We start from the raw sequence: 25,445 nt of genomic DNA, 5'->3' as shown, positions 1-25,445 counted from the left end.
TGCACAATCTCAATTAAAAAATAATTTATCTAAATGCTTCTTTTACTTTCATTGCTGCTTTAGGTGACAAAGAATTATATCCTCAATGCAGAATCTTTAAGCTCGAAAGACGCAGAAGCATACAACATAATTCTCCGGTGTACCTATATCATATACAAATCCGATAAATGAATATCAGTAGTTCCCATAACTCGTCGCTTAATCCAATGACAAATGTAAGTAACTTCCATAAACTTCACATGTTCCTAGCGTTTTATGAATTTGCATTAAAGCTCTCTGTGACGTGATCCCGTTCAGAATGGCTCGATCCGCAGACACGTTGAGCTATGCTTAAACGGCGCCATAGATTTTTCGGCTTCGAACCATTTGAGCGTTCCCGTGTGTTCGTGGCGCGATGCAAAACCGAAGCCAATGTGTTCTCTCGGCGAGAGAAAGTCGTTTCAGTTCGCGTTTCAGGACTGGTATTGGTTCCAGTTATGTAGGTACAGATGGGCTAGCGCACACGGTCGACGGGGCACAAATATATCTATATAGCTGTGCAAACTCTCCGCTATTGCAGGAAGAGCGAATGGGCTCGTGGAAGGCCGGAACGGAGAATGAAGGGTGTAGGTGTGCGTGCCATTTGTGAATGTCACTGTGCAACACAGAGCCGCGCGCGGCTGGACATGAGGGACGGAGAAACTGTGAAATACACGGCTCAATACTTCGCTGGTGCACGCTTTGTCGCGGTCAGCCCCAAACTCACCCGCAATTCTAATTGTTACATGAGGCATCGGGCGCCTCGAATATATGTCGATACACGGTGGCGCGAAAAAAAAAACTATCGGGCAGGGATAACTAAACGCGTCGCGGTTGGTGTATCCGGAAGTAACGTTGTTACCCGTAAGTGTTGTGTCGACGTAAATTCTATATCCCGTTACGCTCAGTTACCCACAGTGAAGGTGAAAATTGGGAATTGAAACGATTATTCAATGACGCAACGTTTTTTTTTTTTTCCCATGGAACGAGATTACCCCATTTTCAATAATGGCATAATATAACACAAGATATATAATTATTTCACATATACAAATTTATATAATTACTATAAAATAATTATACAATTAAAATAGAGTAAGCGTGAAATGTTTATAAATGACACAAATTTATAGATTTTAAACATTGAACAAATATTGAAATAGAAGTAATCTTTAATTTTATTAAATAAACTTCTTTTTATTATTAAATAACTAGTGGTATCATAGTTTTTGGTATTGCTTTCTTTCAGAAATTTTTCTTCTTAAAAATATATAACGTTTTACATGTATATTCACAAAAATTATAGATATTTAATTATATCATTAATTATATGCTTAGCCTCTTTATACTTAATGTCGTCCTCGAAATATAAATCTGAATATTTGAAACTGCCATATTCCTTACATCGTGTATACTTATACCTGTACCAATTTATTTTACGTCGGCTCCATTTATTTCAACCTGTTGATAGGTAGGAATTCATGTATGCCAGTATGATCTCAGTGGTACTTTTGTAACATATATTCTGACAGTACCTTCTTAACATATGCTGACAGCATGATTCATGGCTGTGCGAATATATTGACGAAAAAAGAATATTCTTACCAGATTACACAGAACCGCGTAAAATTTTAATCATACATATGTGATATTAATAAATACATATATGAATTCCTAAGAACGTGACAATCATTAAAAATGTATTTTTACGTTTATATTACTGAATACAAATAGAGATTTACATACATTACCTTACTTGAAATAGAAAAAAATGGGCTCTGTCTCTTCTTTTACGTTTTTCTCAAATATACAATTTAAGAATAATAAATAAATACATTCTATTGCAGTTATCCATTCCTATCGCATATCTGTGCAGTAAATACAACTGGCTCGCTTGAAAATGCTTCATGAACAAATAATTGTGGGTATATCTCCGTGAGTTACAACTTAGTTAGGTAACAACTACCGTGCAAATTTCCATGCTGTGTAAATATCTATTTCCATTGAATTAAATTATACATATACATATGGTATATAATATAAAATGAAGAGAAACGACTGTGCAAACTTTAAAAAGAAATACTCTGGTATGATGTTGAAAACGCATTATACGAAGTAATATTATTATTTATTAACTTTAATTAAACCTACACACTGCGATACAAAAATAATGGAAGAATACAATATATTCAATAAATCTTCCCTTTTTTGATAGATTGAATATATTGGTAAGGCAATGTATATGTATGTATACATCAGAAAAACATATGCACGAGCCGAGAGAATAGTTGAACTGAGTCGTGATGGAAAACAATGGAATAAAGCGGAGTGGAATGAAGTGTATGCCTTTTGAATGCCCTCTGGGCAAGCCCTCGGGGAGAGAACTTAAAATGTTACGAAAATATGAAACAGGGATAAAGTAAGAGTAGCTCTTGAAGTTGAAATATGAATATACTACTGACCGTGTGAACATTCAAAGAGATAGTGGTAAAGAATATTCGCAGAAAAGGGCAATATATTATATCACAGAGAGAAAGAGAAAGAGAGAGGAAAGAAAGAGAGCGACAAAATACCAGTAAAAACATTTTTTTTATTTTATATCGAAATATTTCTCATGCTTGTAATTTATATTTTAATGGATAGATATATTTACATTAGAATGTGTGTTTCATGCTTGCATAAATTTAAATATATCACACAAGTGGATTATTTTAAATTACGTGCAGCATTACTCTTTTCTGTGTAATAACAAGTAGGTTTTTTTTAATTATGAAGCGTAATCTACTAATATAAGTACTATGCAACAATAATGTAATTCGTTCTGTAAACATTTATTCTTAAAAAAGAGTGTTAAAAGTTGAAAAACTAACGCGTCGTCAGTCAGTCAGTTTCGCAATTTTCGCGCGCGATCAAACGAGCTATTTTCCGACGTGTGTATCGGACCGGTTTACGCAACTGAATTTGGTAAACGTGCGCACAATTAATTTTGTACATACGTGTACAACAGCAATCGGTCCAGTATCTTGTATTTTTTTCCACTACGCACAATCGTCATAGGTTAGGTAAATTGTTAAAATCGCCTCGGATGTGACAATAGCTTTTCAGAACACGTTTATTATTTATTTGTTATTTAGATTTAACAAGTCACAAGATTTTAAACTCGTGACTGTTCTTTGACTGTATCATTGTTCTCAATTGTATCGACTAACTCAGCTTAAGAATTGTATTACTTTTCGATGTTTTTTGTAACTTCAATTTTTACTTTCGCGTTCTCTGGATTAGTTGGCTGAATGACTTTACTTCTCTTTGTTGATCTGCCATTTCTGTTTCGATCATATTATATTTACTATAATCATTAGCTAAATTTCACTTAGATTTCCCCATGGAAAATCACGCTGCTTTTAGACCATCCAATCTGGCAGTACGCACCTATTGCTCGTCTGAGAACACGAGATTATTTTAATTTTAACCGTTACAGCATCGTTGAAGATTGCTCAAAGCAGAGTCCAGTGTATATAATTATGTGTTTTATTCATAATTAATTAAAGGTTCATATAACGTTAACTTACGCATTGTTAACCGCGTGTTGCACTTTCAAAGTACCCACCTTTTTACTTGTTACTTGTTAATTTAATTTCGAAAGTAGTTATTTATTCATTTATTTATTTAAGTTTATTATTTACAATTATTATTTCATATAGAAAATTTGATAATATATAAAAGAGAAACATGCATAAAAATTATTACTATTATTAGTTGTTATTTGTTGCACATCATACAAAATCAAGACAAAAGCTTCGGGAGTTGTATTGTGCATATATCATCAGTGCCGTTTCAAAACTTTAAAACTTTTCACCGTCCTAACTGTCCTAACTGTAACTTAAATCACATATTTTAAATTAAGTCAAATCTCACGCGAACAGATAGAGACTAAGTTTTACTTGTTAAAATTTTATTTTAACAATGGAGTTAGTACTATTCTCTTTTTGTAATTATATTTGAAGTTATTGTTATTATCTCGTTATCGTTAACTTTTTTTTTAAACGGACATTTTGTTCTATCGCTTGTAAAACGAATTATCATAATTTGTAAATTTTTTAACTAATAACCTGACTATGTAATAGAAAAATTTCAGTGAATAAATGAAATAATTTCATTTATTTTTATTATTTTTGGTATCTCTCATACAAGTATTATTAAAAATATAAACACACAATCCATTATTTTTACAATATAGTAACATAAAGATTTTATTCAGATAACGTACGAAGCTCTCCTTGCAAGTTTCATGCGTCGGAAAGTTCGGTCAATATTTCCTTCAACTAAATGAAAGATCAGTAAATCCATAAAATAAAGTTTGCAGAATAAATAAAACCGAATCTTTCAATGTCCAGTAATAATCCAATAATGATTCTAAGATTTAAGAAATTACTAAATTATAGAAATGTATAAAAATTAAAGTATGTGTGGATTACATTTCTCGTTCTCCTTTTAAAATATTTAAATTCCGCGCAGAAACTTGAATTGAAAAATACGTTATAGAAAGAACAATGTCGCAGCGATCTCTAATCACTTGTTATTGGGAACTTTGCAAATCAAACATTATTGATTTGGACTTGAAATATCAATTTGTTTTACATACGGAAGCACATAGTCACGGTTTCTTTAATACACTTAATTAACGACTTTGACAAGCGAGCTTTTTGTATCTTTCGAGCCTTTCCGAGCCTCGTTCTAAGATCACGATAGAAGGAAACGCTCGGCCGTTAAACGCGAAAAGCAGCGGGCGCTTCGACAGAGCCCCGGGACGCGTTTGTACGTCGCTATACACGTGATCTACGTACCTGTGTACGTATAATACGACGAACGTTTACGACCTGAAATTCCGACGAAGACCTCGCCGAAATTTCAGTGTGCGAGGCTGCACGTTGAGCATCCACATCCACATCCATATTCATGCAGACCGTGGCGGGTGGCGGGTATGCAAATAACAATATAGGTTGAAACGCGCGTAGAGCGTGCTAGTGTGAAATAGGGCCGATGTGTGAGTGTGGCGGAGGATGGCGATGGTTCGCGTGGATATAATAAGAGAGTTCGGGATCGCGTCAGATGACGGGATTTTTCAAAATGTGGAAACTAATATTGCAAACCCACGGCCTCTTGTGGGGGATGGGTCATCTCGACTATGACTGGCAACGCCTCACCCTCATTTCAAGGGCGCCTTGATATCCTTCTTCCCTCTCGTGCTATTTCAGAACTGCTTTCTTTCCTTCTTTTTTTACTTCATCCTATCCCATCCTCTCTCCGGGTACGTCTCCGGCCTAGTCCTTCGGCCACCCTCTTCCCTTTTATATATGTCGTTTATGTGTATGTATATGGAATGTCATATATAGCGAAGGAGAGTATACCGTGTAGCTCACTGACAGTTACGGGTATCTATATAGCGATTCACGGTACACCGCCTCTCATCGGCCTGTCTGCGTCGTGGAAAGGGAGCTTTCTTTATTAAAGCTCGCCGGAGTGACCAAAATATGAGTTTATATCTACTATGGACCGCCTACTCGGCGTAACCCTCGTCTGGCGGCCTTCGTCATCATGGAAAATGAGGTACAAATATAAATTCCGTTAGGTTTGCGTCTTTTATTATGAGATTTACGCTGCGTAACTTTTGATATACACAAATATGAAAACAGAAAATAGCTTGTTAAATAATACATTACATAGGTTCAAATATAACACAAACATAAGCAATTAATTGAATTCAATTGATCTAACAATAATAGAAAAACCTGAATCTATGTAGACATTTATATATGTAAATAATTCTAATAGTATATGTGCAAGATGTTCATTATGTTTTATTAAGTGTTTAGATACTGTGTAATTCAATTCAATATTTTAGCAATCTAATAATAAGATAATGTAGACAGTCTGAACTTTAAGTTAAAATCAATCTGAACTTTAAAACAAAATCAATACTAGAATTATTTTAATTATTTATATATATGTCAAAGTCGATAACCGTTAAATTAAAAATATCAAGAAAGTTGCAGATACAATTTCTCGCGTTATCTTCTTCGGAAATATTATCATGAGAACTTTTATATACTGCGATACTTGTAATAATAAACCATACCTCGATGGAACTCCAGGGATTTAGTGAAACATTATGGTTAAACAATTCAGAGAGAGTGAATGATTCTCTGGAGAGCATCGGTTTTTACCGTTATCGTAATATTCTAAAAATTGATCAATAAGTACAAAGTAATTTAACGATCCATTTAACAATCATTGATTGCGAAAATGGAATAAACTAGTTAGTGTTCGGTGGATTTATAATTTGATTTAATCACCAACAATAATACGTAACAAAATATATTAGATTTACGTAAATTATTAAAGTGAATAAAATTTGTAATAATTATCTTGTTTTATATGCAATTATAAAGTGTACAGGAATTTTGCGACTGTAATTCATAAACATTAATTATCGCGATCTTATTTGCTTTTTGCAATTTATCGAGATTATTATGTGTACTTATAGAAGATATTTAATATATTTTGAATAAAGTGGTTCTTTTGATTTACAAGAAATTTGAGACAATCTTTCTTAGATTTATAAACATTGAAATTTCCGGCCTATATTTTACATAATACGTTAGAGAGTTGCGGTCAGCAAAGATTTGTAAATAAAGAATGATACATCCAACGTTTCACTGTGAAGAAGGTGAAATGGGTAACGTTGCTCTTCGAAATTGTATAGTTTCCAAGAGGGACCTAGATGAGAGGTGCTTCAGATCTTAATGTGAGTAGTACCGTAGCGGTAACAAAAAGAATGAAGACGAAAAAAGTTCAGCATCAGAGAACATTATTACATTTTGTATACTTCAAAAGCGGACATTTCAGTGTATAGTAAAATGTTGCAATATTGCAATGATAAATTTGATTGCTTGACATGTATGTTATCTATACAAATTAATTGTACCTTCATACATTTTTCCAATGCTTGGAAAATGTCGAAATCAATATATGTATACATACCATCTGCGAAATAAAATCGTTTATATACATATATTTGTATTATATTACATTACTATTACATCGCATGTATATCTATATATGTTGACATATATCTATTTCTTTCTCTCACTTACTAACTCACTCTCACTCTTACTCTCTCAATCTCTTTTAACGAAACATTTCTGTAACTAGTTGAGAGAATTGTAAGAAATTAAGTAACATTGTTGTGAATCGTACAATTATGACTGATTGTCACATCTCTCTGAGATTCAATAAAAAGTACTTCTTCGTCTATTTCTGATTGTCCTATTCAGTAATTTATTAATTACTATATACGATAGTAATTAATATTATATTATACTGTGATATAAAATTTACTTTTTCCATAGCATTATTATTCACAATGCTCTCATAAAGCAAATAATAAAATATTAATTTTTATATTAATTCTTTATCATCGTTATCAGGGCATACCATTTTCCTTCATATATTATACATATAATTGTATCTGTATTATCTGTATTGAGAAGTTCTAATATTCGTATTCCGTGACGTAGCGTAATTAATGTTACAAGTACCAGCAATTGTAACAAGTATTGTTCTACTTTTGTTGTCGCTGGTTTGAATGAAAAGGTCAAAAGCTCGAGACAAGATGCGATATAAAGCTCTTGTTCAAAAATAAGTTTGTACAGAAAACAGGACAAAATGATTGCCCAAAACGAGAGTTTTATAGCCGTACATTCCTATAGCGTTACTTGTTACAACATCAAGTTAGAAACTTTTCTTCTTATAAGTCGATTATGTAAATTTTCATTTTAATGATTAGATATGCTTCAACTTCCAAATATAATTGATCAATTTATCAGTCACGAAGGAAAAAAATCATTAGGTATATTATAATTCTAAAAAAAAAATTAAATTTAAAGAAAGAAAAAGATAAAATAATTTAACAGCAATACATCATATTATGGTATGTGACTATCTCATTATAATTATATTAAAAGATTTAGATACATTTTTAAGATTTGGGAAGGAGTATCCTACAAGCAAGTCATTTAGCGTATCTCACTTTCACCTTTACGATACTCGCGACTGTTCCTATATGCAGCGAGAGATGCAACAATCACAATCGCCTGCCTGCCTTACTTCATCCATCTTTTTCTTTTCTTTTGTTTTCCTGGCTCTCGACCTCCTTATTTCGACCGCTTTTTTAGAGATCCGAGTTGCAACTATTTCGCGTTCAAGACTCTCTCTCCACGCCGATAGTTAGTGCCCAAGGAGAGCTTTTTCGAATACCTCAGCATTTAAATATTCGTATCCTAGCTCCCCGGTGCTTGGACGTCTCAACCCCTCGAGCTACCCAGTCGGTCGACCAACGAGCCGATACGAATCGCGGTTTTGTATTTCAAAGAGTTGCCTTTCCCTCTTCTTCCCCCTTTCGCTCTTCCACCATCAAACGCCCTTCGCTTTTCTCCTTTCCATGTCCCTTGGTCTCGTCGCAGCTGCTTTCTCTATCCTTTTACTCGCTACGCCCGATCTGCTGTATAGTCGCGTCGGTTACAGTTGTGTGCAGCGCGAAGTGTGCGTTATTGGCAAAGCGGGGAAAGGCACTTTCATAGAAAGGCCGCCGTTTCTGGTGCTGCATCGTTTTACGTGTTACGTCCGATCGTGAATACCCGGGCTCGCCATCGGTACCTTTATCTGCTCCTCCGCATCGTACGCTCGTAGACTTCTCTTCGGAAGTGCCTTTGTTCGAACGAGTTGGTCGAGTATTGCGGTGGCCGTGGCGAAAGCCGGTTGCGGTTGCCGTTTCGTTCGCGGAAAAGAATTGCCGATTTAATATCGTGACACACTAGCATGCTAAACATTCCTATATACCGAATGTGATATAGCTCTCGTTCAGCTTTGTTCGGATATCAAATTTCATAGTGTTCTAAACCTTAAAGATTTTGCGAATGCATTTACCGGAACCTTTTTTATGTTACTAACAATTGTTGAATATCAATAAGCGGAATTATTTCATAATTATTTCCGTTGAGTCTTTATTATAGGCGCAATTATCTCAAGAGTTTATATATAATGTGTTTTTAACATGTGATATTATCTATATATTTATAATATTGAAAAATTGAGATTATAGTTGACTTTATTTGCATTTTGTAATTAATCTTTTCATACAATATGTTTCGTATTTATTAAGATTGCTGTCATGTTCTGACAAATTAATATCGCTTAGTCTCCTCGCGCTTGTTGAGAGATAAATAATGATCTTTCACATAGGAGACCCTCATCGGCTGTCCAATGTTACCAAAATACTTTATTTTCTTATGTTATTAAATATATCCAATCCTCCTATCATTTTTCGTATGTCATGTGAAATTCTATAGTCATCTATAGGGAGAAGAAATCAATTCGCATCTATCTCGACATAGAGCTGCTTCAGAAACATAACGGCAAACAAAATTTCAATAAACTGAGTGATATCATCGTAAAAAAACTGATTAGTAAATTCTAATTGTAATAAATTGCACGCAACATATTTTGTATATAAGATTATGTATTATTGTATTATTTGTTTTATTGTATTGTATTATAGCTGTACGTAGTAAGAATCGTTAGCCGTTCAATTAAACTTTTGATATTAGTAGAATGCTTGTAGAGTATAAAAGTTTCTATAAATAATATCTCTGAATAATCTTTATTACTTCTTGCTGCGATAATCGAAGAAAATGTTCCGAGCAATATCGCTTTGTATACTATCATTGCCTCGTTTCACGGATATAAACTGTTCGTGAAATTCATCCAGATTAAGTCTACCAAGTCAAACGCAAATTCGAATTCAATGCTTCGCGTTGTCCGTTAACACGGAAGTACAAGTAAAAAGTTCATCGCGCATCGCTAACTCTTAAAGTTAGTACCCGAACTCGGTCGAATTCGAGGACCGAAAAGAAGAACTGTCCATTGGAGAATCCGGGGAGAGAATGGGGAGAAGAGAGAAAAGATGAGAGAGAACGTATACATATCGTTGTGCTGTCGAGTGAGTTGAATATTTTACTTGGGCCCAGCGTCGGCATATACTCACTTTCAAAGGTAGTTCTTTCTCTGCGACGTCTCTCTCGAGGCGTACAGCAGGTTGATGTAGCAGACAGTTCTGGATACTGACCCTAGTCTTTCCTGTCTTTTCCGAGTCTGTTGTGTTATTTTTTTCGGGCGCGCGTGCGAGCATATATACACGGTGTTCTTAGTTTATTTTAGCTTTTCTTTTACTGCTAATAAGTACTGTACGAGAGAAAAATCGTGTTTAAGCAACTATAAAATAAATTTTAAATAAGAATCAAAGTCATAATGTATCGTTTTGATATAATTTTTTTCTTCAGAAACGCGGTAAGAGCATCAATATGAACATGTTTAAGAATAATTATCATAAAAACTTGAATCTGTATCTTTCAAATTTTTTAATTTATCACACAATATCTATCATGAGAAATTTGCTAACAATTTATATATTGTGAAGAAAAAGAATGGAACTGCCGGAGGGCCTGAAGAAGATAGTAGCAAGTAAAAAGCGGCCAAAGTGCCTGAAGCGCCTACTCGCAGGAAAGCATACATTATGAACGTATACTTTTATGAGCTAATGAGCAAAGTGCTCTTCTATAGTGCTGTTTAGTCATAGTGGCCAATTCTTTGTGTTGAAGGTTTTTATTTATTATAATCATGTTCATAAACTATTTTTTATTTTTTATATAGTGACTCTAAATTAAAGTTAAATTTATGAGGAAATACACAAGCAAAATATTGAACAATTCATGATTTTATATTTAACATTTGCGTGATGTCTAATAATATTTATAAACGTCAGCGAAAATTGATTGTAATTTAATGCATTTTTTTAGAATACTAGATTTTTGACTGTACAGTTGAGATCTAATATTCTCTACTTATTCTCTGCTTCTCTGTTATTTATCGCTTCTCTTCTTGCATTACTTTCTTCATATTTGCGTGATAACATGACCACGCTTAAAATGAGAAAGTTCAAACTATATCTAATTTTAATTTAAAAATATGTATAGTCAAATTAACGTCTTAAAATATATGCCTCGCTGATATTTAATATAGTAACTGTCTGTACTACTAAAAAGATTGGAGAATACAATTTTTTGATATTGATTTCTGTTTAACTTGTCGATCGGCTTCTAAGGTACATGCCACAAAATTTGACGATTGTTTCAATTAAAGTATAAACCTAAGTATTAACTTGTTTGATCTTGAACGTCAAGATCGTGACTTGAATGGCAAATAAGTTATAGGTGGAAGATAATGAAACTGAGAGCTTCGGGACAAGACTTGCGCGTGACATTGATTTCGGCAGGTTCGATTCCTGGCAAACGAGATATTGAGCTTCAAAGCGAGACTCGTACGTGGGTTGTATTTGGATGTACTTCGAGTCTATCTTCTCTCTATCTGTGCAAGGGGATAGCGAGGGTATGGCAGGAGAGATCCTTAGCAGGGTTTACAAAGAGAATGCACGATGCAGCCTCTTACTAGATCTCTGTCTCTACTCTTCCTTTTCCGCCCCCATCACCGTTTCGCTCTCCTCTCTCACGCCGCTTTCCACGCCCTTCTTCCGTCGCTCGATATTTCAGACTCTAAGCATAATTCTAACCCTGGTGGACTATACGCGCGCCGGGGGAATTCTTCCGTGGCGACGTAGAGTAGCAGCCTCATTGAAATTTCATACCCGTTGACCTACCTACCAAACCCTCCACCTCGGATATGCTTGGCTAGTTCACCCGAACATCCGACATCCCGAATACTTCCTACTGCAGGAGTCAGCCATTACACATCTGCAGCATCATCCCTCTTTCGCTTACGGCATCTCCGGGTTGAGTTCTTCGGAAAACTGTTTATGGAAAGAATAGTCCGTTCCCCGAGACGTTTACTCGAAAGCCGTACGCAACGGTCTGACGCTGCGCAATGCTTACGCGAAGTATCTCGAAAGTTGCGAACGAAGTCGGGAAAGTGAAGGAAAGTTCACCGTGCCGAAAGAAGTTTGCAAAGTACGAAGGTACTGTACTTACCTTCGCCGTCTACGGAACGTTAAAGACGTTAAAGATCGCGATGGTGTTTTAAATTCATCAGGCGGAACGCGCGAGAAAATTGATTATATATTTATTAATTTTTCTTTTTTGCGCAGGATAGTCTACAAAAAAAAAAGCTAATCGCGGACTCCTCGCGTCAAGATAAGTTATATAAGCGCAAATTTGATATCCTTTCGACGCGTTACACGAGTCAGCGTGCAATTGACACTTTCTCAGACAGCAAGTAAAATGATGATCGCCAAGGGTCACTAGATTTTCGAAGCCGTGCACGGTAGGCGAGACAGTTTCGAATGCCATGGCACGTAGATACGTTAAAGGCGGTCATAACTATGTCACAGCTACGTTGGACTGAATTCTCTTTGACTATTTGCCGAGAGGCGAGAAGCGTCGGTCGAGACGTAAGAGGAGAGTTGAGAAAGATGACTGGGGCGAGGCTAAGTTTACGGGGTCAGTTTGTCGAGGGGCTATATGGGGTAGAGGCAGAGAGAGAGAGAGAGAGAGAAAGAGAGAGAGAGAGAGAACCGAAGAGCGGCCGCCTTCTAGAGCGAGAAAGTTAGGGGAATAAAGAGAGGAACGGGGCATCCGCTCGCCGGTGCAGCCCGGTGGGAGGCGCGAGAAGAGAGGTAAGATTTAAACTCTGACAACGTCTCAAGTCCGAGTGCACCGCTCGTTCACCGGATTCGGTCGCTAGCGACCGGCTACTATTACTACTATAACCCGTGGTACCCGGGATCCGGGGATGGAATTCCCGGACGCCGGAGCCCGAGGACTCCAGTCTCCGGATTTTAAGTGCCTACCGCCGAACCAGCGAGGCGCATTATTCGGCGACTTCCCTGAATCATTTCACGGGATATCGCTCTCGACGACCCTTTCTACGACGTAGTCCTGCGCCGCTCGTGCTATCGTTGTGCATCAGAAGGGCAACCGTACGGGTAATACGGGAAAAACGACCATATGTATTTGTTAGAGCACGAAATATACGCCGGATTTATCGCGGATAAAACGAGATTGACGTGTAAGTTTTTCACGTGAGGTGATGAGATGGAAACAGAATTATTTCGAGAAATATATGGGAATAATCCTATCTTTACTTATTATTATTTGTTTATGATTGAAATTTTACAGACAGGAACAATTTTGATTTATGGTTGATAATATAATATATATTGTAAGAAATTAGTGTAATATAGGAACAGATATACGAGTTAAGACGGAAAGAAAGGGTCGATACAATACTGTAATACCATTAAAAGTTACAGCTTAACAAGATTGAAATCCATTCGATTAGAAAATTTTAGGCTTATTATCAGCGGATTATCGGTGATCCATGAATTATAGGACGGTCTTAATCTATATGTTCATTCTCTAGCCTCCGCGTAGAATTCCGAACTGTAGACTCGGTCCGTAAACCGTAGCCAGGAAGTCACAAACCACTCAGAGGAGTAACGGTGGTTTCTAGGAAGAAAGACTGAGAGGTCAGAGAAGAGGCGGGTTTCTGCTCCAGGAAGGGAGTGATAATCTTGAGGGGTAATAAATCAAGTGACCGCACATTCGCAACAACACTCGTGAGTATATGGATCTCGTGTGGATTTGCGCGAGCAAGAATTGCGCGCCGCGGCGTTAACGCGAGCGATGAAGTGTGAAACGTTAGACCCTTTGTCGGGTGGCATGGTACTCGCGCGAATTGCATCTGATGTCATTAGCACGAATTCGTGACAGTGACAAAATTGCGAAACGGATATCGTCGTCGACGCCGTCGTCTGCCGCACCGGAAAAGATTTTTGAAGATCGTAACATTTTCAGGAATTTCCGCTGAAGCGTAAGCGCTATGCGGGTTCAGAATTCCTCTGACATACCTACTCAACGTAATTCCTGGCATTCGCTTATGTCAGAGCCGTGCTACTTTTAGGATTGAATAAAATGTATCGACGAGTAAATAGGAGTTTACCCGGTATGAGAAATGTTCGGTTGCTTTCAGATAGCCAATAAGAAGGTAAGTAAGTACGTAGCCAGCGAGAGGCTCGTAAGTAATAATTCTCTTCCACCCTCGAAATTCGATATCCGGTGGGGTAAGCTATTTCGTTGGGTCGTTGCTTTGATCCCCTTCGTCTTTCTTACGGACTGAGTATAAGAGCCGGTATGTGCATTGGAAAATGAAATGGATGAGAGCATCTGGTAATAGACATTAAAGAAAGAGACAGAGGGTAAAAGAGTTTGCGCGAGCGACAATCGAATTATATTAATCACAGTAACGATGTTTGCTCTGGAGCAAAGAAAAAAAAAACTGACATTTATATGCCGTTTCTGGGGAAACTTTTTCATTTTTTGTCGCATAAAATTTGCACATCTCTAGATGCGACGCGCTTCCGTACTATTCTCACGAAGTTTTAAAAAGCTTTTGGCTGACAAGCACGAATGTCGACCACGTGCGCGTTGATAATCCTGAAAAAATTACGGTAGAGTTAGAAGTTACTTTTGCGCTAATGCAAGGAAGTCTAAGTGCCACGCTGTCGTTGCGGTAGAGGTATGAAATACGCGCAAACGAGAACGCGCTTGAAGGAGAGAAAAAAAAATAACGCCGGACGGGACAGTGAAAGCTGAATTATTATGTCCCGACATTACAATTGAACCAGCCGTATCCCTTACCTGTGCCCGCCCCCCCCCCCTGTTCCCGCCGCGCCGTCGCCTACGAGAAAGTTGTCTGTACTTTTACGGATAAAGATCTCGAGCAAAAGTTACGGTCGTTTGCAAACTAATCGAGCCGTCTCTTTCCCTACAGGGTGTCGAAACTTTCGGAGGCTGTCAACTTTTCCAACCGCCCTTGCCACTACCTCTCCCATTCTACCGCCTCCCGCTCTAACACTTCTTTTTACGCTTACCCTCTACCGACGGCGACGATCTGCAAAGTAAAGCAATCATGCTTTTTTATCCTTTCGACGCTATCTCACACGCTTCTTCTTTATGGCTCCGGGCCGAAGAATAAATAGCACCGACGAATTCTTAAGGAAAGCTACCGCGAAATATTTCGATCATTATCGGCGTCAGGCGCGTTAACTCTTACATGCAAAGCTTTCACCGTAATTTATAAGCGAAGTTACCGGCGACGAATAAATAACTTCAGTCACTATGCTGAAATAGTTTTCTTGTTATTTACGATATCTTTCCTAAGGAAGATTAAACTAGCCAAGTCACGTTACTCTAAATGTTACGAAGAGTAAAAAACAGGTATTATCACACGCGTATATGATATAATCGATATCATTTATTTTCGCAAAGGTTACCTCAACGTCAGTCGCTTTTATTAGCTCACATATTATGATTGGAAGTGCACTTGGGTATAATATATATAGCAAAAAGTAAAAAAGAACACATTAATGTACTTCTATACTATCCTGCTATCTTTTAAAAAAATACCATGTTACTTTTAACAAAATGCAATCGTTTCAAATATACCTATTTGTCCGTCATATTTGTGAAATTTTTTGTTTGGAAAAAGGTTCGTTCTCTTTAGTCACAGGAGAAAATATTATCGCTGATCTAAAATTCTGATTTCAAAAATATTATCGTACATGGATTAAGTTTAATCTTCCTCGACAATCACACACTAAGTCTATTATGTTACGGCACACATATTTCCATGATATGGGATACGCATTGCATGTAGCATTTTAACAGGTCGTTCAGGAAGGCCAAAACAACAAAACAACACCCAGTGAACTCTCGACATTTAAACTCTTCAGTTATTCATGTTGGGAACCTCGCCCGAGCGAAATATTAATTCGGACGCACGTTGTATACATGGTAGATCACGCGTGAAGGGTACGATAAGCGCTAAACGCATGCCTCGCTGAAACAGAGCTTGTATACGTAGGATCAATAGAAAACTGGCGTGACGTAATTCGCAAAAGCTTTATATACGATTTGCGCACCTCCAGGAGCGATCGACGGCCCGGCGAGGCCGGGATATGTCTTAAGTGGAGAAAGGCCGGATAAGTCGGACGTTCGCAGTCAGACGCGCTTGCCTGTCGACGCGCTGTCCGTCAACGCAAATCAAATTGCGAGTTTCGTCCTACGATATACTTGGCACTATATGTAATGGGCTTCAGTTCCATAGAGCGTTAACGAACAAGATATACCGTGATGCTGATCGGGATCGATCGGTCGGTCAGTCGAGATTCGCTCGTCGCGAGAGATTGATACCGAGGGTCGTTAAAATTCTGTTCGCTGCGCCGCCGCGCGCCGAGCCGCGCCGCGCCGTGAGAAACGGCGCGGCCGAATATCAATGTGTTCACGCGCGTGCATGCACGGCGCTCATGCATCCATCCTATATATAGGCGTTGCATACGCGTGCATCTTCACACGTGTAGGATCGCGTATACGCATTTACACGGTGCGCGCATGTGGTTGCCCACTGCACGCACACACGTGACCGCCGCAGTGGCGCGTCCGTGTGAACGCCTGGCGCAGGTTTCAGCATGGAAACGACTCCCTGGGGTACGGCTATATTAAAATTCCTAAAACTTTTTAATCTTTCCGCTGTAGTTAAATATTAATAACGAAATCTCGAATACGGCAATGTGCACGGCGCTGCTCAGGGACACGCCGGGTTACTACTCGTTATACTTTTGCCAAGCAGACTGCGCCGACGGTCTCGACGGCGCCCGGTAGTTCCTTCCGCGCTCTCTCTCTCTCCGTTCCCTAGATCTATGGATTAAAACTGGATGGCGGTGGTGGGACGTGCGAAATGGTAGGACGAAGGAGGTGGCGGAGAAGTGATACGAAAGCGTAAGGGAGACTCGGTTATAACGACGCCTTCGTGTATCATAAGTTAGGATATATGCGCGCTGGACTCTGGAAATGTGTTAGTAACGTTTGCATGCGCAAGTGTGCGGGCACGTTTAATGGCAGCGCGCCTGTCCCGGCGTGAATGTGTATATTAGATGGTTGGTATATCGGCAAAGGGCAACCGAGAAGAGCGAGGCGACCGTGCAGCTTACTTAACCACCATTTAAACCTGAAAGCGAGCTTTGGTTCTCCGCTGAGATCAAGCTGTGACACTAACGGCCTAACGCTGTACTGAAATGCCCAAAACGGGCGATCATAAGCGGCGATCTTGAGAGCAACATGCATGAATTGCTTCTTTGAGTAACTAATATGCGTTGTATTGTATTCCTGCATAAAACGTCTCCTTGATTTGTTATTAATTTTTTCATACAACATATAGCACTAATTGAATAACAAAGAGATTTGATTATCAGTTTTGTATTGCAACTTTTTTTTTAACTTGACACATCCAGCTATTGGAGTATCTATAAGAAGAATTTAATATTAACTTTTAAAATTTCTTAGCGCATATATAAAATGTTTCTCTCTTTTATTTTAATTTTTCGTATCTTCTCATTTCATACTTATTGATAATAAAGAATTATTAATAATGATAATTACATACTCGTACAGTGATTTATATATAAAGTGTATAAAATATGTTAAAGTCACTCAATTTGTATTACTCGAACCTATTTGATGCTGGCGGTTACTTCGAATCTGAGTAATCAAAGTGCAAGTACAATGTGCTCGTATGCAAATGTGGACATAGGTTGAAGCAAGTTGTCGCACTCACGTGAATGGACTATTCTAGAAATCCCTTTCCTATTGTAGTCATTGCAGTCGCGCATTGTAGTAGCTATTCTATCTCTAAGTTTCGATACATACTCTTATAGAGAAAAAGAGAGAGAGAGAGAGAGAGAGAGAGAGAGAGAGAGAGAGAGAAAGAGAGAGAAAGAGAGAGAACAATGATTACTCTTTATCGCGTAATGCAATATTAATATAATGGAAGCATCAAACGATTAAATGAACAAAAGAGTTAAAGTCATCATCATTAAGCACATTTTAATATGTCTTTCAAAGTATTCCCATTTTACTCTGCACTATCAGTAATTGTGACATTGATAAAAGCTTCGATTTATGTTTCGATGCTGCATCGTTTGCGAATTATGACCGATAATTAATTTACGTGGTTAAAATTTCAAGTTGCATTGTTAAAATTTCTAATTGATAGCGGGCGCATCAGCAATTTGTAATTAAATTCCATTGTTAAATATAATTATGCTTTGTATATTTAATATGAAAGAATATTTTATAGATGTATTTAAGCCTTGGAAAATTGTATTCTACAATTTGAGTTTTTTAAAACTATTTTTCTCATGAATCTCATTTTCTTCTTTTAACAAAACATTTTTTTCTGTTTTAACATATTTTGACTATCAATATTTTAATTTTAGAAATTTTTGAATAGATATATAATATATTTCGCAAGAGACAATGATAATAATTAAATAAAATTAGTTATTTATAAAAATCTACTCAGGTTGCTGAATGATTTAAGTTACGCTCTGTAAAATACAAAATACTTTATTTAAATATTTAAAAAAAATATATATAAGGATTATATTACTTTTCATGCAAAAACTTATTATAATTAAGGAATGATATGATACAGTGTATTTTCGGAAAGGATATAAGTAATCTTCTCACGTTGCCAGTTTATGCAAGAACATAAAGAAAACGATCACGTATTTCATGATGATATTTCGCGATGATGGGTCACCAGCATGTATAAAATATATATATATATATATATATCACGTACATATTATATACATATATATATATATATAAAACTAAAATTTATGGTGCAATATTCATAAAGGTTTGCCCGAAAAGCAGAAGCGCTAAACCGCGTTTCACGCTTGGCAAGCGATATTCGCCAGCATGGCGTTATTCATATTTGAAGGAAATACGCTGACCGGCATGTACATATAAGAATCGTGAAATTGCTTAGCATAGAATATCGATATAAATTTGTGATAACTCGCTGTTCCAAGCTGCATTTATTATTGTAGGTCGTAGGAAGTCAAACGACGCTGTATCAAAGGGTAAATTTCAACAGACTTGCCTTTGTTATTTCTAATATACTGGCTATTACGCACACAACAGTTTCTCGTTGGTATAATATCAATCTCGATCAAATGTATCGCACTAAGAACATAATTAATCACGAATGTTTATCGCGTAAGGAACGAAGCATGGCAGGCCTTTCCGGGATAAACCATTTGAGGCAAGGAAGAGCGTACCTGGGGTCGGGAGAAAGGAGCGTTGAACGGGGAGCACAGAAGAGGCGTGAGGAGCATTGGTAGAGGAGAGAAAAAGGAAGGGGCTGGGGGAAAACAAAATAAAAGAGGAAAACCGCTGGCAATTTTTCACTAGCTTTTTAAAGCGCGGCTTAGGTACTCGTGGAGCGAGTTTGAATCGATTTTTCCAGAGGGGAGAGAGAGGGCCCATTTTTCTGCCGTCTTCTTGTGCCAAACGGCGCAAACTGTACCTACTTCCAGCTGTTTCGCTACCCGAACATGGTTGTCGTTCGAAGGCCGAGTTTAGATTGGAATCTGAAATTTCGATACCTCGCTCGGCGATTCCCCTTTTTTCCTCTATCGAGCAAATACTCGCGAAGTTTTGTGGGCGCAGAAGTGGGTGCATCTGCATGAGCCAAGAATAAATCAGGATGCGAAATCCGAATGGAGATTTCTTGCCGCACGAGAAAACGGATACGAAGATCTATGCTTCAGAAGAAGCGGTTCTACCTTTACGATTTTTACGGATTGAGATTCTTAATTCACGTGAGATATAGAGGGAGATGATAAAGCCCGAGAGATGATAAGTTGTTATTAACCACAAATATTCGTTCAAAGAATATTAATGCGAATGCAAACGTTCGGACAAAGTAATAACATCAAGTAGTTGCGACTCCATTTATTTCGTCCATTTCTTTTACGATGTATATCGTGGCGCGAAATCGCGATACTGTCCCTGACTTTCGTCACGTAAAATCACAGGGCGTAACGTACTGGTTTGCAGATACAATCGATGTAGAGCGCGGGCTTACTGACACTTCGCATGCTCGCAAAATGCAAGCTCAATATGTTCCTTTTGTTTTGCTCAAGTAATTTCCTTGCGAAATCGAAGTTCTGCCACTGATTATGCCTATTCTTAGACTACCACGAATCCTTGGTGTATGATAATTTACTTTTACAAGTGAAGGTGATTTTCATTATCTGGCTATTTGTGTATAGGTATGTGAGAGCATGATCACGTTAAATTATACCTACAAGCAGTATTTTTTTAGTTGTGTCTATTTAATATATAATAAAAATAATAATATTAAAAGTTTTAAATATGTCAAAAATAGAACAATTATAATATTTAGACTTTCATGTTCAATTATTATTTCAAATTGTTAATTGTTGACAATATTTTAACAAAAAGCAAGCATTCGAGTATTCCATCCGTGATCAATCAATTGCGCTGAACTCACGGAGGATTAATTATGTTCTTTAAATGTTATCTGTAGGAACGCGGTCAAATCAGCTCCGGTGCTGGTTTCTGCTGCATAAATACACACGGCTTAGCGTTACTGGTTTACCGATACAATCGATCAAGACTGCGGAGATTGACGCGACTTCACCTCCAGCTCGCAGCTCGCAGCTCGAGCCCGACTTCGAAGGGTATCGGTGCTTGCGATATTATCGTCATGCATCTATCGACCGGCGAGTTTAACGGAGCGCAAGGTCACAGGACTCGTGGTAGCTTGCCGCGCGATCGCAGAGATATGCGTTATTATTGTTCGCGTCGGTGCATCGTGAAACGTCGGACGATGATGGAAACTCGTAAAACAGCTCAGTTAGGACGAGAGGGCGAAGGTCGTTAAAAGTGTAATAAACTTACGAAGCCGGTTGATAAAACGAAATATTCCGGATTTCCTTCTATTGCAACTTCTAGGGATTTGATTATGTCTATTTATTGTCGGCACTGACGTTTTCCAGCGCGGTGGCTTTTCTTCAGTAAAGCCGTTGGTTAGTACTGCGTTTTTATAAATTGCATTTCCACAGAAGCGTTAAGATTGTGAATATTTGCGACTTCGCGACAGTGTGTCGCGAAGACTCGCGCGTGAGTCTTCTACATAAATATTGTTTTTGCACTTATGACGTTTATATATTTCAGTAGGATGAAGAGAGTTGTTTCAACACATGAGACATATTTGAACAACTTAAATATACAACGTAAAAGATTTACAGTATTTTTTAACTGATATTTTTACGGTACACAAGAAAGAAAAAAATTCAAAGAATGTTAAATATTTTTGGGCTAAAATATTTGATGATGTGTTCAAATATACTATTTTCTACTCTTTACTACCATAAATGCCGATACGTTTTCTTAAATATTCTTTATACGTTCAATGTGTCTTATGAGATTTTGTTAATCAATTAATTATGTAGTTTTATTAACTAGGTTCACGAACAAAAGAAAAGAGTAATATGTAAATTTCTCATTAATTTTTATAGATCCAAGATTAGATTACTTTGCATCTTTGAGAGGTCGTTAGTGATATTATGTTATCGTTTTATGGTGACGTTATATTATCGCTCATATAACTCTAGTAGAACGGTAAGTCGTCTTTAATGAGCAAGATTAAGAGGACTTACGAGATCTCTCCGAAGGCTGAGAACGCTTCCCTTAAGGTATGTGTCTCGATCTCTGGGCTCAGGTCCCCAACAAATATGTGATAGTGTTCTGAAACAAAAAAAGGAGATGATTAGACCTCATTTTGATGGGGAAAAAAACATGATTTCGTTGCTAAGAGAATTGCGATCGAAAATAATAATGATTACATTCAACATTATTAATTTTTGCAACGAGTGTGCCGTGAGCTTTAATGGACGCAAAGCTAGATATGAAATATTCATTTCGTTATACATGGTTCAAAACATATATCTCTGTGATTAAGCTCCGCTATCAATAGTCCAAAAATGTAGATAAAAATTCAGTAACGTGATAAAGGAGTAATTAATGTGTTTTTGACATTTACATTTGAAAATTATTATATTTATCTATACGTAAAAGCAAAAGAGAGAACCGTTCAGAAGATCGCGATGCAATTTTTAACAAAATTAAGTCATTAATTGCCAAATTTAATGTAATTTATGTTGTCCGTTCGACTATATTGTCTTTCTAACGTGAGCTATTATCTGCAAGATTTATATTTATAATCGCAATAAACACTGAATAAATAACACGTTTAATTGTTCTGAGAATATCACTTAATTCAATTGTTAATGCGCACTTTCCTTCGCTAACGGTGTCATGATTCCGTTTAAAATATCTGGCACAATACAAAGAAAATAAAGGATCGCGGGAAATTACTCTTAGCGCGAAAATGCTATTCAATGCAATCAAAGGTCTTTCATAATACATAAGATGCAACCTCTAAGATGAACATTTCAAAATAACTCGTCGGAGAATAGAGGTTGATGAAGACACATTCGTATAATTAAATCGTTTCTCACATGAATACAGACCGGTTAGCGATGATAAATAATTACTAACTGTATCTGTTTTTAAACAAATGTTACAGATCGTGAAACACGTAAAACAGAGGATAATTATTAATAAGTGATTATTAATCACGACCATTTTGTATCGATCGACTATATTGCAATCCCGAAGAACAGAACCCGTGAATTTGCGGAAATATAACGATTAATTATAAATTATTATACATGGTTTTTATGTGTTAAAACTCTCTGGTAATCGCATGGAACAATACCGTTATTCATTGAAGGAAGAAAATGAGAATTTGTAATGATGGCTGATTACAGAATAATGTTATGTTAAATAATATTACGCAAACATTTATTATTTGTGAAGTGTTGCATCGAATTTTCGAAGCCAGTCTCTCGTATAACGACATGACGTCCATTAATGTTATTCTATAAGGTTGGATTATAGTGTTCTGATACAGGGATGCGTTTGTATTAAACGCGTTTGCATTCTTCGCTAATTGAGATACGATTGATAATGTAATGATCGCTTTGGACATCGTAGTAGTTTTAATATGTGAAGTAACGATATTTTATCGAATAGAAATAAATAATATTTACGTTATCTAACGAAAGACGTGGTAAATTTGCCGATTTGTTACAATGCTAATTTGATAAGTTATTTCATTTAATTGTGTCGCTTTATTGTGCATTTTTTAAGATATGCTTCATTTATTCTAAATAAATTAATTTGATCACCTTATCGAATTAAGCGCCAGTAATCTCCGTTAATCACACACGCCGGTTTTTTTTCTCCCGCGAAAATCTGTGCGATTCCACGTTTAGAGTCGGTCGGATGAGTGCAACGAAACGGTGTGCGAAGTAAGCTTTGGGGGGGAGGGGGAGGGGAGATAAATTATCGATTCGCATACAGTCGTGCGGTCGAGTGCATGTCGTGGAGTTGCGGTACAGCCTCGCATCGGCTCGATAAAATATGCTCCTCTCTTCTCTGGTCTCTCGTTTCACCTTTCTCCTATCCACATCTCCTCACTCCGACTCGATACGGTTTCATTCACGCTGATATGTAGGAATAGATCAAGACGAGTAGTCGAAAATCGAGTTACCGCCGGAAGGTCTCTACCAGCGGCATCAGTTACTCCGAACTGAGTATGCTATCACTGGAAAGTATAGAAGGGTAAAATAGAAGTGGACTTCTCTTCTCTGTCGGAGACGGAGGGTGGTCTGATTACAATCGGTTTGATAGTCTATCCTTGCCGGTTGGAGGTTCCGGTGGGCACACACAGCGGTCCATTCTCGTGAATTAGTCCGATCCTCATCATCTTCTTCCTTCCCGATCAACTCAAGTCGACACCGTCGCATCGCGCCAGGATCTTGGCGCTATTAGGATATCAACAGGAAATTGATGAAAGTTTATCTTGCCTACAGATGTCCGAGATTCCCATACAATCGTCCCGTATCAACAACTAAGTTCTTCCTTTTGACATCTCTTGAGATTTAAGATTTAGCTCTGAATAAAATTGAGATTATTCGCCTTTAATTTGAAACTTTATATATGAAAATATTATGCTTGTGCTTTTCATTCAGTAATATATCGAATATATTAATAGATATTACATGTGTTACGGCTTACGGTATAAACTATTTTGTGTCAAAAATATTTGTTTTTTTAAAGATAGTGTAATATGTATGATAATAGATGTAATGTATGATAATAGGCAATATATGTAATATGTATGTGCTAATGTTCTGTGTATAGGATGTTGTGACAAATATTTATAAACTCACAATTAAAATTCTTGTTACGTACTAACAATTTTAATGAATATTCCGATACTGGAACATCTTTTTTCTGATGATAAGAAAGGTTTTTTTGCTATTGATAAATATTGTTAAAGCAGAATTTCATGAAACGTCTTGCTTGACACAGTTCTTTTCATCCACGCTGCAGGTTTCTTAGTTGATTAAATTATCCATGCATTTTTCTTGTCTGCTGAATTTTTCAGCGAGCATCGCATTCATACAGCTCAAAAGGATTAAAAAGACTGAAATCTTTCCCGTGAATCAAAAAAGATCAAATATCACGTAATTTTACCAAAAGGGGATCTTACGCAAAAGTGGTTTTGGAATCGGTTTGCTTTCAACGAAATTTCACAAAATCCATCGAATTCGATATTATCCGGTAGTAAATAGTTGGCAAGATCCGATTTCGTAGGGAGAAGGTCTGTTGAAATATGGCCCGGGTGAATGCAGAAAAGGCGCAGCATGAAAAAGATGCCAGGCATTAAAGGATCACCGATGATGACGTCACGCGTCATGGCTCGCCCACCGTCTGGTGGTTAAAACGTGGCCCACGGTTTTCAATAAAGTGGGACTAATGGAGCGCCATTTATTATTGCAGCTCTCTCCATCCCTTTCCCCCATTTCTCTCTCTCGTTCCCTTTCACATGCCTACCAGTCGACAGAATGATGCTTTCATTTGAAATGAGCGTTACTTCCATCATCGACGTGGCCGACAACGGTAATTTCGATAGTGAATATAAAACATCATTATTGTCACCGTCATCGTCATGATCCTGACATATTATCACGTTTAAACGTTGATGAATTATGAAATAAGGTTACTAAAATCGCGATAGAAGCAGCGCGGCCCGCGTGCCATGCGTGTACGTATGCACATTGCATGTTTACGACGTGTGTATGCAAGTTGTATACGGGAAAGTATATGCTGAGCTAATAATAAGGGAAGGCCGTTTAATTTTGCATGCAGCGTGTCGCTTGATTTTCTTTACGAAATGAATTCCTTTAATACGCGCATAACTAGGGAAAATCTTTCTTATATTTTGAATGCATAGAGTAATCTTTCTACAAATTAGTTGATTATTTAACATTTGGGGACGCGGTCATTTTTTAT

General features: G+C 37.2%; 1 protein-coding gene across 9 annotated transcripts in view; it reads right to left on the bottom strand.

Moving 5' to 3' along the window:
- The window catches only part of LOC112456887 (nucleolysin TIAR), a 529,776-nt gene that overhangs the window by 70,358 nt on the left and 433,973 nt on the right, over positions 1–25,445 (bottom strand). For all 9 annotated transcript variants that reach the window (XM_025019673.1, XM_025019671.1, XM_025019672.1 and 6 more), the window contains one exon: positions 21,680–21,767. In XM_025019673.1, the coding sequence (XP_024875441.1) occupies positions 21,680–21,767 (88 nt within the window). The remainder of the gene's footprint in view (positions 1–21,679; positions 21,768–25,445) is intronic.

Source organism: Temnothorax curvispinosus, unplaced genomic scaffold (genome assembly GCF_003070985.1).
Source record: "Temnothorax curvispinosus isolate PA1 unplaced genomic scaffold, ASM307098v1 QBEX01007285.1, whole genome shotgun sequence".
Lineage (NCBI taxonomy): Eukaryota > Metazoa > Arthropoda > Insecta > Hymenoptera > Formicidae > Temnothorax > Temnothorax curvispinosus.
The sequence above is the reverse complement of the archived record's forward strand: the minus strand, read 5'-3'. Positions and strand labels throughout refer to the sequence as shown.